General features: G+C 45.4%; 1 protein-coding gene across 6 annotated transcripts in view; it reads left to right on the top strand.

Moving 5' to 3' along the window:
- The window catches only part of Eps8 (epidermal growth factor receptor pathway substrate 8), a 171153-nt gene extending 166709 nt beyond the window's left edge, over positions 1–4444 (top strand). For all 6 annotated transcript variants that reach the window (XM_040743453.1, XM_040743451.1, XM_040743448.1 and 3 more), the window contains 2 exons: positions 141–270; positions 3010–4444. In XM_040743453.1, the coding sequence (XP_040599387.1) occupies positions 141–270; positions 3010–3123 (244 nt within the window). In that variant the 3' untranslated portion in view covers positions 3124–4444. The remainder of the gene's footprint in view (positions 1–140; positions 271–3009) is intronic.
- The last annotated feature ends 8994 nt before the right edge of the window (positions 4445–13438 follow it).

The following is a 13438-nucleotide window of genomic DNA, read 5'->3' as shown; positions in this document are numbered from 1 at the left end:
GATAGGAGATACACAGGCAGGTAGATAGATGATAGACAGAGTGAGCTGGAAAAATGGCTTAGCTGTTGAAGCAAGGCTGACAGTTTTCCCTTGCTATTGTTTGCAGCACTCTGGTAATTCCCTCCTGCCCTTTATTTCAGGACTGTCAATAGCCTTGGGGTGTTGAATGGAGCGCAACTCTTTTCTCTCAATAAAGATGAGCTGAGGTCTGTCTGCCCTGAAGGTGCCAGAGTCTTTAGCCAAATCACCGTTCAGAAAGCTGCTTTGGAGGTAAGGCTTGTGGAACAGAGCTGGTGTTTGTGCTCAGGGGAGGCTAACCTCTGGCCACGGCCGCTCTGGAACCAGTGTTCCTGTCCACATCAGTCAATCTCCCCTCACTGAAGAGGCGAATTACATCTGGCTCAGTTTTCCCTTCTCTGCCACCAGATACCATCAGTAACTATTTTCAAAATGATTGTCTTTGGGCCAGCTAGAGATTTATTTCTGAGCATTTTAGCAAAAGCACAATGTTCTCACTTTATTGCATGGACTCCTATAAAAACTTCAGTTTTGCTAATAGAAAGTAAATTCATACCTGAGTTGAGTGACTCAGAGGCTAGGACTATTTTTCTTGTTTTTATTTATTTTGGAAATGTCAGATTAATAAATAATTAAAGCCCTAGTTGTGGGGTTCTGGAGAGATGGCCCAGCTGTTAAGAACATGCCCTGCTTTTATGGAGAACCTGAGTTCTTTTCCCAGCACCCACGAAAGGTCACACACAGCCGTCTGTAACACCAGCTTCGGCAGGGTTGATAGTGGTGCATCTATAAGCCAGCCCTCGGGAGATGGGGGCAAAAAGGTTAGTTCAAGGCCATCCTCAGCTATATAGTGAGTTTAAGGACTGTCCAGACTGCTGAGATCCTTTCTCAACCAAACCAAAGTCCTAGGTGCATTTCCCAACCTTACTCATCCACCTATAGAATCAAGAACACTAAGAAAGGCCATAAAAAACATGTAGCTGCGGGACGGGGAGACAGCTTAGCAGCTAAGAGTGTGCAATCGTGAGAACCAGGGTGCCCATCCCAGTGCCTGTCTAGCCAGCCAGCCATCCCACAAATACTTCTGGCTCCAGTTCTGAGGGATCGGCCACTTCTTCTGGACTCTGAATGTACACAGGCAGACCCGTGTGGGAACATACCACATGCATGCTCTCTCTCTCTCTCTCTCTCTCTCTCTCTCTCTCTCTCTCTCTCTCTCTCTCTCTCTCTCTCTCTCTCTCTCTCTCTCACACACACACACACACACACACACAAATAAAATAAATCTTGAAGAAGAAAAAATAGTCAGCTGCAAGAAGTACTTAGTCAAAGCTGTCTGTGTAGCAGCTGGAGAGTAAAGGAACATCTGTTCAGCTGGAGGTATTCAAGCAACTCTCTTCAAAGTCAGCTCTGTAAGAGTTAGTAGTTTTGTGAAAAATAGAGTTGGCCTCAAATAAAGGATATAGGGCCCAACATGAAGCAGGTAGCTAATTAGCCCTAGCAGGTATATTATGTAAATTGAACAATTAAATAACTCAGGATAAAATAGCTTCGTGTGTATAATCCCGTAACCATTCTCCATCAAGCGAAATTCCATTATCCTGAGAGCTTTCCTACAACATTGATCTGGAAGGTTTTATATTAAAGTTTGATCATTGCTTTTCATATGTAGAGCATGAATAAGAACCATGTCTTCCCTAAAGCAAGTTTTATTACCCTTTTACTTTCCAATCTTGTTAAGAATGTGTAAATTGCTTCTCACGGGTATGTTAGAAAATTCCATATCCCTGAAGTTTCTGGATCCCTTTCTTCTGGGACATTCTGTTACTATCTTTGGCCTCCCTGCTCCTGATTCCTCTGGGGGTTGACTGACCAAAACTGGTGCCGGGTTTCCAAGTGCTTCTTGGCTGTTTTCCCTCCTCTCCACTGTGTTGGGCCCAGTCCTTCACATGGTTTCTCGCCACACCACACCCCCACTTGTCGCCAGAGCCTTCAGTCGCCAGAGGGAATGAGGAGACATCCCCGAAGATTCTAGGGAGGGCCAGGAGGTGAGCAGAGCTAGCAAGATCAGAGGGGCAGAGTTGTCTGAAGGGGAACTGTGTTCTGAAGACGCCCTTCAAAGTCTCAGAGTGGGAACGAGTGCTTTGCTTGACTGACAGCTCTTAGAAGGTGTGAACAGGTGAATTGATTGATAAAGTCCTTGTTGTGACTGTGAAGACCCTAGTTCAGATCCCAAGTGCCCAGGTAAAAGGCAGACATGGGGTAAAAGGCAGTGGGGAGACAGAGACAGGAGGATTGCTGGGGCTAGCCAGCCAGTTGACCAGTGAGTCTCAAACGTGTAGTCTGAGATCTCTGTCTCAGAGAAGGAAGTGGATCCAGGTGTGCTGGCTCGTACCTTTAACCCAGCACTCAAGAGGAAGAGGCCGAAGGGCTGTGAGTTTCAGGACAGCTTTAACCCCAGCACTCAAGAGGAAGAGGCCGAAGGGCCTCTGTGAGTTTCAGGACAGCTTGGACCATAAAGTAAAATTCTACCTCAAAGCAAAGAGAAAGAAATTACTAGGGTGACTGTGAAGACAGTAACATTGACCTCTGACCTCCACATACATGTGCACACTTAGACATGTGTACCTGAACACACATGTGCACACATGTATAAACATGTATATGCATGCGAAGTGTGCTTTGATAACTGGCTCCTTGTCCACATAACCTCATTCTACTGGCAGGTCTAGAACATTCTACATACGTTATTGATCTGTTTTCATGTTAAATTGAAAGGCACAGTGAGTGATGGTGAGTGACTCCTCTTAGGAGATTTATTCATGTGCTATACTGCTGCAGTCTAGAAACTTCACTGGCAGGGAGGGGAAGCCCCTGCTTTCTTGAAGACATAGTTGGAGGTCCCCTGAGCCCTTTGATTTGATGGGAACCGCCACTACAGCTACACCCAAGCCAGTAACGGTGCCGTCTGCTCCGTGTTTAAATTTTCAGGACAGCAACGGAAGCTCTGAGTTACAGGAAATCATGCGGAGACGTCAGGAGAAGATCAGCGCTGCCGCCAGCGACTCGGGAGTGGAGTCTTTTGACGAGGGAAGCGGCCACTGATTCGTTGAACTCCGTTTTTCTTGGCATTGTTGGACACGCTTTAAGACGACTTGAAGGGAATGTCAAATCCGTGGTCCCAGTATATGTAAATTATCGCCATAAAAGGAGACAGTGTGTACCTGAGTAACGGGGACTTGCTGCTTCTACACCCATTGTTTTAATTAAAACTGAGAAGTGGGCAGGCAGGTGGGTTGTTCAGCAGGTAAAGGTACTTGCCCCAAGCCCGGTGACCTGAGTTCAAGTCCCTGGACCTACATGGTAGAAGGAGAGAGCTAGGTTTTCCAAGTTGTCCTCTGACCACATGCATAGACAAGCAAATAACAAGTGTAATTAAAAGAATTTTGGTGGTAAATTAAATTAAAAAGGAAAGTATTAGGCGGTTTTGACCGTGGGAAGTGTTTTTTCCTAAGGTGCACTTCCCTTTGCTCCGTTAATTATCTCAGCCTCATTCAGTGATCCGTGTAGAATTATTTTGACAATGGAAAGTTTATTCACTGCAACTGCCGTTGGTGACTAAGTCTACCTGCTCAGCTCTCTGTGACTGAGGTGCCTGTCCTCCAGGGAGGAGGCTCAGTGAGACTGCCCACTGCTTATTTTAGATCTCTCTTCTGACATTCCTAATGACAGTTTACTTAGGTCTATTTAAAGTTCTTAATGCCAACAGTCTTACAGAAATCACATTTGAATTAGCTGTACAATGCAGCCAGACCCAGAGCGTGCAAATAGGAGACTATAGTATGTTCTCAAGACATTGTTGTTCCTCGGAGCTCTGTCGGCTGCAAAGATTATACTTGCATAGATTATACTTTGATTAGTTTATATTCTGCTTATTATGTATACTGTGTAATTAAATATGAGAAAGCACAGTGGGAAGTAAGTCACGTACACTCACAATCAAACAAAGTGGCCCACGTTGGTGTTTATTACAGTATTTTGCTTAATAAAAGCCTCAGTTATAAATATTGATATAAATAGTAAAAGAATATTGGGCCATTTTATGTGTTTTATCTGTGTAACAAGGGACACTTAATTTACATGTACTTTAACCCCATGAAAGAATCTAGATAGAGAGAAGAAAAATAGCTAACGTTCAACAAATGTTATTTTTGGAAACACGATTTTTGTCATTAAATGTAATATTATTTCACCTATATAAAGAAGATGTTATGTAAGAATGTTGTATATTTTAACATAAATCCATTTAGAGAGATTATCTAGATGCATTAATTTTTCATAGTGCCTTTTTCACTTGAGTCAGCTGGAAAGAGTCTGCAATAAACAGTATTTGCTGTATATTAATAAATAGCTTCTATCTCATCAACACGAAGACGTTTGCTTTGTAGACTGGGCTTTTGGATTAACAGAATGAGAGCAGAGGTCGCTTACACAGAACCCAGGCTTCAGTGTGTGTCTGTGTAGACAGTGACCTAGGATGTGCTCACATGCTCCCTGGTCTCCTCATTCCTGCCCTCTGCCATCAAGTCATAGTTGTTAACAAGAATGAAAGCCCCGTACAGTGTGTGTGTTCTTGATCTCTGCTGCAAGCGAATTTGTATCTACAAGTCTGTAGTAACAGCTTCTTAGGGGCCACATTTGCAAAAATGATGAGGGGACTAGTAGTCTTCATCTTCCATCCGTCTCCGTGTCAACCTGAGCAGATGTGAGACGACAAAGGAGAAGTAGTTTAGATCTCCTACATTCCGCAAACCCTGCCTTTACTGGAAGAACAAAAAAAAAATCTCTGAAAATCAAAATCAAAGTATTAAGATAACCTGCTTGGAAAGGAGCAGACCCAACAAAGAAGTGCTGTGATTTGTATGTGTACGTTCGGATGCACAGATGTTGGGAGATGTCATTCTGTGAAAATGTGTCTGATTGGTTTGAATAAAGCACTGTTGGCCAATAGGGAAGCAAGATAGGTGGGACTAGGAGTCAAGGAGGATTCTGGGAAAGAGAGGCAGAGGAGACAACCATGTAGGCGCCAGAGGAGTAAGAGGTCCAGACCCTTTTCTTCGGTAAGAGAAATACTTAGATTAACAATTATGGGTTAAATACTTAAGTCAGAGCTAGCCAGTAAAAAACCAAGCAAGCGGCCAACAGCTTCATAATTACTATAGCGTCCTGTGTGTTATTTGAGGACTGCAGCTGAGGCAGGGCCCAGGCGGATGGTGGGGGAGGCTGCACTCTACACAGAGAGAATGTGTCAGAGGAGCAGCGATCGCAGGGTTCGATGGACTCGGGAATAGAGGACTGGAGAGAGGTGAAATCGAGAAGGCTGATGCAGAGTCCTGTGGGAGAGTGCACTCAGATGGCCTAGGGGTTGGGTCCCTGGAAAATCTGAAGGAAGCTCACGGAGCTGGTGAAAGGGCTCCTGGTGATCAGCTCTCAGAAACAGGCGAATTCATGAGTCAGTAGAAAAGCACATAGTGTCTTTGAGAACAGGGCCTCAAGAGAGCTCGGCTGGTACTCGGCTCTTTAGGAGGCTGCTTCCTCGAGGTCTGAGAAAGGGAACCGGAGATGTGTGCCCACTGCTGCTGTTGTCACTACCGCTGGCAGGCATGTGACACTTGCCGAGTGACGACCCAAGGATGGGGATGGGGAATAAACCAAGGCAAGTTCATCACCACCCCCCAGACCACCCACCCCCCCACCTCCCCACCCCCACTCCGTTCTGATCCTCTCTCCTTGGAGAGACTGTCAGACTACCACATGGTAAAGCCCCAAATCACAAAGGGCCATCCAGCTCCAGCTTCTGCATACATACAGACTCTTGGCTTCCTTTTCCGTATGTATTTGAAATTACATGTAAGCAATAAAAAGCTCGTGAGTTTTTCCTGTTACCTGAATATGTAGGAGAATGGATGTTTCTTGTGAATTATTGGTTAGGAGGAGGAAACAGCCTCTAGCCTCCACCAAGGGGTAACAGGCGATCCCATACCTCAGGAGGACTCAAGGGGAAAGCTGTGTTCATCTGTACTCAGAGGCATGGGAAGTGCACCCCATGGGACTTGGATTTGAACCTCTGAGGAGTGCGACCCCCGGAGGGGACCCCCCGACCCGCGGGGATGAGGTGATGAGGGTCGCTACTAATTTGGTGGGTCTTCACGAGCAGATCTGATCTTAAAAGTAAACTTCAAGAGGTTAAAGGAAACAGGCTCAAGACAACGTTCGCTGATCAAGAGCATTTATTTTTGGGGTGAGATGGTACTTATAGAAAAAGAATCTCAGGGGGCGGTACAAGCATGCCAATCAAGTCTCAACTCAAATATACACCAAATATGGTAAAATCAAAGCTATAATTTTCCATCAGTCATCAGTCGCATTCCACAAATGCTTGTCAGCATAAGTCAGGTGCAGGAATTAGGGAGGGGTAGGAAGTATTCAAAGGAACACTTTTACCTTTTGTTAACAAAGACAATTGCTCTATAAGGGTTACTTCCCCCTGGCTAGGCGGGTGGGCTGCCCTGTGTAAATTTAACTTTTATGGTTAGCCTTTTCCTTTGTCTCAAGAGCATGTGTGCTCGCAGTCACGTAGGCAGAAGGCCAAGAAATGGTTGACAGACTCCATTTTGTTCAAGGTTCTAGCAGTCCTCAACAGAGGAGCAGCATTGTGAGGTGTAGGTGTACCTGTCTTGGAAGAGAGAATTTTGAAGAGTGGCTTCTGGCCTGTTGATGCTGGATATTATGGGAGCAGGAAGCTTGAGGACTTTGGTTCTGAAAATGTAAGTAGAAACTGAAGTCACGTATTGTTGTTACTGGTATCAACTGCCGGGCAGCTTTGAAGATCTGTTGACAGGTCTTGGCTTCCTGATTTTGGTATGCCTCATGCTGTAGTCTTGTTACTCACTGATATGCTTGGCATTGAAGGAATATGGTCATTATACTTGGGGAAGTTTGGACAGTTATTATCTTTTTTCCTGTCCTTCTGTTTGCCCTCCTTGGTGTTTGCAACTTTATGTGTGCTTGGCCATCTGCAGTGCTCCCATGCAAGCTGGGCCATTGCAGTGCTCCCGTGCAGCTGTTAGATTATTGTAACACAGTGTTTCCCCTGTGTGTTTCATTCCGGGTAGTTTCTGTTGCTCTCTCTCAGCTCACCCTTCTCCTCTGTGGCTTTTGTTCTGCTTTTATTCACTCCCGTTGTAGTTTTTCATGAGTGAGTTATAGTCTTCTTCTCTCCGCATCAACTTGAAACTTCATCTTCTCCATCTCTATTGAACTTGTTCAGTATGTCTTCTGCCTTTCCAACCTTGTGAAATACAGTTAAGGTGTGTCTTTAACGAAGATTTTGGAGTCGGGCAGTGGTGTGGCACACGCCTTTAATTCCAGCACTTGGGAGGCAGAGGCAGGCAGATCTCTTTGAGTTCAAGGCCAGCCTGGTCTACAACGTTACACAGAGAAACCCTGTCTCAAAAAAAATAAAAATAAAAAAGATTGTAGATTAGTAAACAGCAGTGATTTGTATCCCACCCAGAGAACATTACACTGGTAGAGTTTGGTCATTATCCGTTCAGAACTTTGGAGATGGCTAGTATGGGAATATAAAATAAAGAATATCAGTGAAATCCAGAGGTTCTCTGGAAAAGGTCAACAAAATGGACAGACTCCTGAGAATTCTCTAAGATAAATGAAGAAAGAGAGATCTATGCAGATTTCTGTTACAGGAATCTTATCTATGTTGTGGCTCCATGTCCAGTGGAATTGAGCGTTGGTTCAAGAGGCAGGGTTCACATCCAGCTGGTTGGAAGGGATCATAGAGTTCTCTGATGGACTGGAGAAAGAGAGGCTCGGCCGAAAAAGAGAAGGCGGGGCCAGAAGGTGAACAGTGAGTGTGCCTCGGTGATAATCTCAGCTTTTTGTATTTGTCCCTGAGTTTTATTATAGAATAAATGGTAAAAGAAATTGCAATAGATTTCTGAAGATAAATAATAAGGAGCTTGGATCAATAATTAAAAACATTACCCCAAAGAAATTACCTAGGAATGATGGTTCCATTGGTATATTTTATTGAACATTTGAAAAGCAAACACATATCCTAAAACTCTTCAAAAACCTGAAGAAGGAACATTGCTCAGTTCATTCTATGAGACCACAATTTTCCTCACACCAGAGCAAGACAGAGAAATTACAAGCAAAAATCAGTGTCCCTTATGAATCATGTTGTAAAGCTGTTTGTTTGCTCGTTGTTTAAGATTTTATTCATGAGTGTGTGTCCCCTTTGCATTTTCGTTTTGAGACAGGTTCTCAGCCAAGTTGCCCAGGCTAGCCTTGAACTCCCTGTGTTGTTTGGCTAGAACTTGACCTGGTGAGCCTCCAACTTCAGCCTCCTGGTTAGTTGATCCACCAGGCCAGCTTGGGTAACGTTTTCATTATGTAAAGCAAGCAGAGCATAATGAGATCCTCAGCTGTGCTTGCTATAGGTGATGTCTGCAGAAGGGATCGTCTTCCACGGGCCCCGAGATACAGTCATAGCGTGTCTCCTCTTTCCCCGCAATTCTTTCCCCTATATCTTGATTCCCACACCTCTTCCCTTCATTCTCAGAGTCTGTTTGCACATCTCTGCCTCTTGGGAGTTGAGAGCAGGAGACAAGCCAGAGCTCAAGGCTCTGTGTCATGGAATGTTTTCATCAGGGAATGGGGCATGCTTAGTCAAAGGAAGAACAACTCCTCACACTGAAATGGTGAGGGTTAGCTGGCACGTTTGTGAGTGATTTGGAAAATGAAGAAGCTAGAAAAACTCTGGGAAGTAAACAACTACCAAGAACTGTACAATCGCAGAGTTACTAAGAACAACACATTGCCTAATTAGAAGATGGGGTGGCCACACTGGTTGCCCTGAGGGGATGCGGGCCTTGAGTCTGGACTTGTGGATGTATTGGGATGGTTTGGAAGTCTTATGTGCTGCCTGTCCAATGGGCAGCAGAGTCAGCAACTTCTTTCGAGACTCATTAAGAGCCAACATGCCTCCTGAAGCGACGGAGGCATCGGGCTTTAGATTGCAGCTGGGAGATGAACGCATGAGCCAGGCCTCCCACTGGGTCCAGAGGGCCATGCTCTAGGCTGATGTCAGGGTTCCTGGTTCTAGGCACTGGGACCAATTGTACAGCTTTCTGGGCTGGCTGAGTAGCAAAGCCCAGAAAACATATTTTCTCTTACACCTGGCTGTACACTAGAAGGCAGTCACCCTGTTGTCTATTATTATCATGTCAAGAAATCGACTAGAGGGTCTATAGTCAATAAAGCAAAAAACCCAAGATGCACTCTGTGTATGTGTGTGTCCTTTTCTCCCCTTTCTCCTTCTCTCTCTCTCTCTCTCTACACACACACACACACACACACACACACACACACACACACACACACACACAGTGAAAATGTCCAGGACTTTCAGTTTTCCAGTTTCATTGTCCCCTGCTCGTATGGTAAACTAAATCCTTCTGTCCTGCCCTCTGTTCTCATTAAACAGGGCATGAACCGAGCCAATGTTTGCTGAGTATTTTAACACATACTCCCACATTATAAGTGAGCAAATGAAACTGCAGAAAGCTAAATGGCTTACTTAAAGAATGTCCCCCAATAAGAAGAACAGCTGAATTTGAACTTAGCCTGTTGGACACCTATTTAACATGCAACCCTTTGTCTGGGGTCAAAGATCAGTTTATAAAGGGTGTTAGCATAAAATATCATTTTCCTGGGAAAGAATCTTGCTATGTAGCCTTGGGACTCATTATGTTGCCCTGACTGACCTTGAACTCATGGCAGTCCTCCTGCCTCAGCCTCTCTAGTGCTGGAATTAGAGGTACATGCCACCATAATGGCTGAAAATGTACTATTAAATGAAATTCGGTGGTGAAATCCCTCTACCTGTTGGAAGCCTCATTGGAAAACAAGTGGCTGCTCAGTTTCTCTCCCCACCGGGCCCTCACAGATGAATTTTCAAGTAGAGTGTGCTGCCTGTTTGGTGGAATATCCGCTGCCTTTTTATTTTTATCACTGATATAGTATAGCGATAGCCGATGTTACAGGAGATACAATATATTTATTTACCAGAGAGAGGGTCACACAAGCTAGGAGTTAGAAGCCTGGCTGGCTTCCAAGAGAAAGAGAGGGAGTCCTTTTCCTTTCACTTCCTTTTATATCTACCTGTGCTAATTTACTTGTCTCCGCCCTCATGGGTGGATAGCTTTGTGGGGTTCACTCCTACAATTCCCCTTTTAGTCTAAATAAAAGATTTAAATTTGATACAAACTCAAACATATACAACATATATACATAGAGGGTTTGGTGAAGTTGGTGGACACGCTGCACTGCAGCGGAGTTTGCGGTGGCTTTATTAGCTGCTAAGCCAGTGGCTGGTGACTGATAGTTGGGAGTGCGCGTAGGTCAGTGCAATGTGCTGCAGCAGTGAGGGCAGCGATTGTGCCCCAGGGCGGCAAGGGGGTTGCGGGGCGGCAGGGGGGAGCAGGCCTCGGGGAGGGGGTGCGGCGGGCGGTAGGGGTGCTGCTTGTGGTGGTGTGCAGCAGGGTGACTGTCCAGGTAGCAAGATGTCTCTGTCAATCCTAGTGTTTATATATTATCCTTCTGTGGTCTTTGATGGAGTTGAAGACAGATAGTTATAATTATAGTTTTCCTTAGTTATGATAGAAGATAAGCTACATATAGAACTTTAGACTCACAAGGATGGGATGGGATGATATTTTCTTTAAATTTTGCTAAAATATTGTAACTGTTCTTACTTGATAACTGTTCTGTTATATATAATTTGACTATGTTAAAGTTAAGACCTTTCTTTTTGTTTAAACAGAAAAGAGGAGATGATAGGGGAAGTCCTGTGTATGTCAATAAAGCACTGTTGGCCAATAGGGAAGCAAGATAGGTGGGACTAGGAGTCGAGGAGGACTCTGGGTAGGAGAAACACAGACAGTCAAGATGTAACCGCCATGAGGTAGGAAGCCCGGAAATTTCTCCGGTAAGAGAAATACTTAGATTAACAATTATGGGATAAATACTTAAGTCAGAGCTATCTAGTAAGAAACAAGCAAGGCCAACAGCTTCATAATTAATATAGCCTCCTGTGTGTTATTTGGGACTGATGCGGCTCTAGAACCAGGCTGGCGGGAAGGCTTCTCTTTACAATATAGCAATATTGTCTTAGCGAAATAGCTGACAAAAGCAACTTGGGATAGTTTGAATGAGAATGTCAGCTGACAGCACTTTTGGGGCGGTGTCAGGAGGTGTGGCCTTGCTTGAGGAGGTGTCACTGGGGGCTGGGCTTTGGAGTTTATGGCCTAACCCCACTTTCTACCCCCCACCCGTGTGTGTGTGTGTGTGTGTGTGTGTGTGTGTGTGTGTGTGTGTGTGTGTGTGTGGTTGAATATATGATCCTTGGGCTTCCTGCTCCAGCTGCCTGCTGCCTTGCCTCCTCTGCCATATGGACTTCCCAAAATAAACTCTTGTGTCTTTAGTTGCCTTGGTCATGGTGTTTTATCAAAGCAAATTAAGGAAGGACGGGTTTTGTTTTGGCTCTCGGTTTGAAGAGATACACTCCTTCCTGGTGGGGAAGGTATAGCAGCAGGAGCTTCTGGCAGCTGGTCACATGGAGTCCCTAAGTAAGAAACCAGCGAGAGGATTGTTGTTGTTCAGCTCACCTACCCCCCTTTTTATCTTTTTGTTCACCCCAGGATTCTGGCTCATGAGAGGACGTCACCAACATTCATGGTTGCTCTTCTTACAATAAACAACCTATAAGGCACACTAGAGGCATGTCTTCCAGGTGGTTCTAAGTCTCATCAGCTGACAGTGACAGTTAAATGATCACATTAGGCAATAGTGACAGCTCTGAGTCTTAGCCAGCCTTTAACATCTGCAGGGAACGCCAACTGGCCTGTACGCCTGATTTTGTTTAGAGAGAAAAATCGCCATTCGGACTTGATTCGTACTCCTCCTTTAAAGTACGCATGACATAACAGGCCGGGAATCAGGATCAGCATTAGCTCATCTGCTCTGTCTTTCTTGACGGGACAGACAGACAAGCATTTGCTGTGAGAGACGCTATGAGGCTGTTTATCCAGTAAACACAGCATGAGGGTCCTGCTCAGCTCCTAGGAGGCAGGCTTATTAAACTTGCATGAGTCTGGTGAGCGGAGCTATCCGACCTCAGGCTCAGGCAACGCTGTGGCTGTCTCCTGGCTCCTGAAACTCGACCTGTGCAAAGTGAGAAGCAGAGGCTCATTAATAACCCAGTGCCCTGTGGTCAATACATGAGAGTAGAGTTTACACCGGGAAGGCAGCGCGAGGACGTTGACTGCCTCGTTTCCAAAACAGATCCACGGCAGGGCAGGATCCAGATGTTTGGCTCGCCCCTTAATCTTGCAGCCCTAAGAGAATGAAGCACGGAGGAAGCACTGTTGTTTCCCGCTTGGACAGTGGAACAGTGGGTCTGCAGAACACAAGCTGAGGCAGCTCCTCTCTCCAGTGGCCTGGTGGCTTCCACATTCTTGAGGCATTTGTCCAGCTGACTTTCCCACACGCGGAGGGGTACTGTGCAGACAAGACCTGTGCCTTGTGGGGTTGCCCCCACCAAGTCCAGCAGGGGCCAGCAAGGGGAGGGGAGGTTGTCACCACTGCTCTGGGAAGCAGATCTAATGGATGGGTGTGTTCTCAGTAAACCGTGTCTCTGAGGAGCTGTATACAGCAGGCAGTCTGAGCGACGCCCTCACTCTGTAGATGTCCCGGCAGAAGAAGTAGGATGGGTTCATGGTCTCAGCGTGCTGAGGGATAGAACCAGGCATTTGGAGAATCTTGTAGAGCAAACTTAGTTCTGTCAGGCCCTTGCCTGTTACTCTCTCCGATCAATTCTATGTTTTACCACAGCTCCTGAAGGGAGGTAAACTATAGTGTGTGTGTGTGTGTGTGTGTGTGTGTGTGTGTGTGTGTGTGTGTGTGTGTGTGTGTACTTAGGCTCTGAGATAGCAGGTAACTTCTACGACTCTACAGACTGAGCTTTTCAGTTGTACAGTTCTGCACCCCCAAATCACCAGGCACCATGCCAAAGGCTTTCTATTTAATCCTCTACACAAGGCTGTGGAGGAAGCATTTAGTATTCTTGTTACCAAACAAGGAAACCGGCTCATGGAAGGATTAAGTGACATTCACAAATGGTGCCTGCTTATCCCAAGCCTCTGCTCTTAACCTGACCCAGGCATGTTTGCAGAGTAGGGTTGTACAAATTGGCTTCCTCTTCTTAGAAGCAGTGAGCTTTGTTAGCTAGCCAGTTTTGATTCATTTACTTATTTTTTGAGACGAGGCCTCGTGGAGT

The sequence above is a fragment of the Mesocricetus auratus genome, unplaced genomic scaffold (assembly GCF_017639785.1).
Source record: "Mesocricetus auratus isolate SY011 unplaced genomic scaffold, BCM_Maur_2.0 Super-Scaffold_100001, whole genome shotgun sequence".
Classification (NCBI taxonomy): domain Eukaryota; kingdom Metazoa; phylum Chordata; class Mammalia; order Rodentia; family Cricetidae; genus Mesocricetus; species Mesocricetus auratus.
The sequence above is the reverse complement of the archived record's forward strand: the minus strand, read 5'-3'. Positions and strand labels throughout refer to the sequence as shown.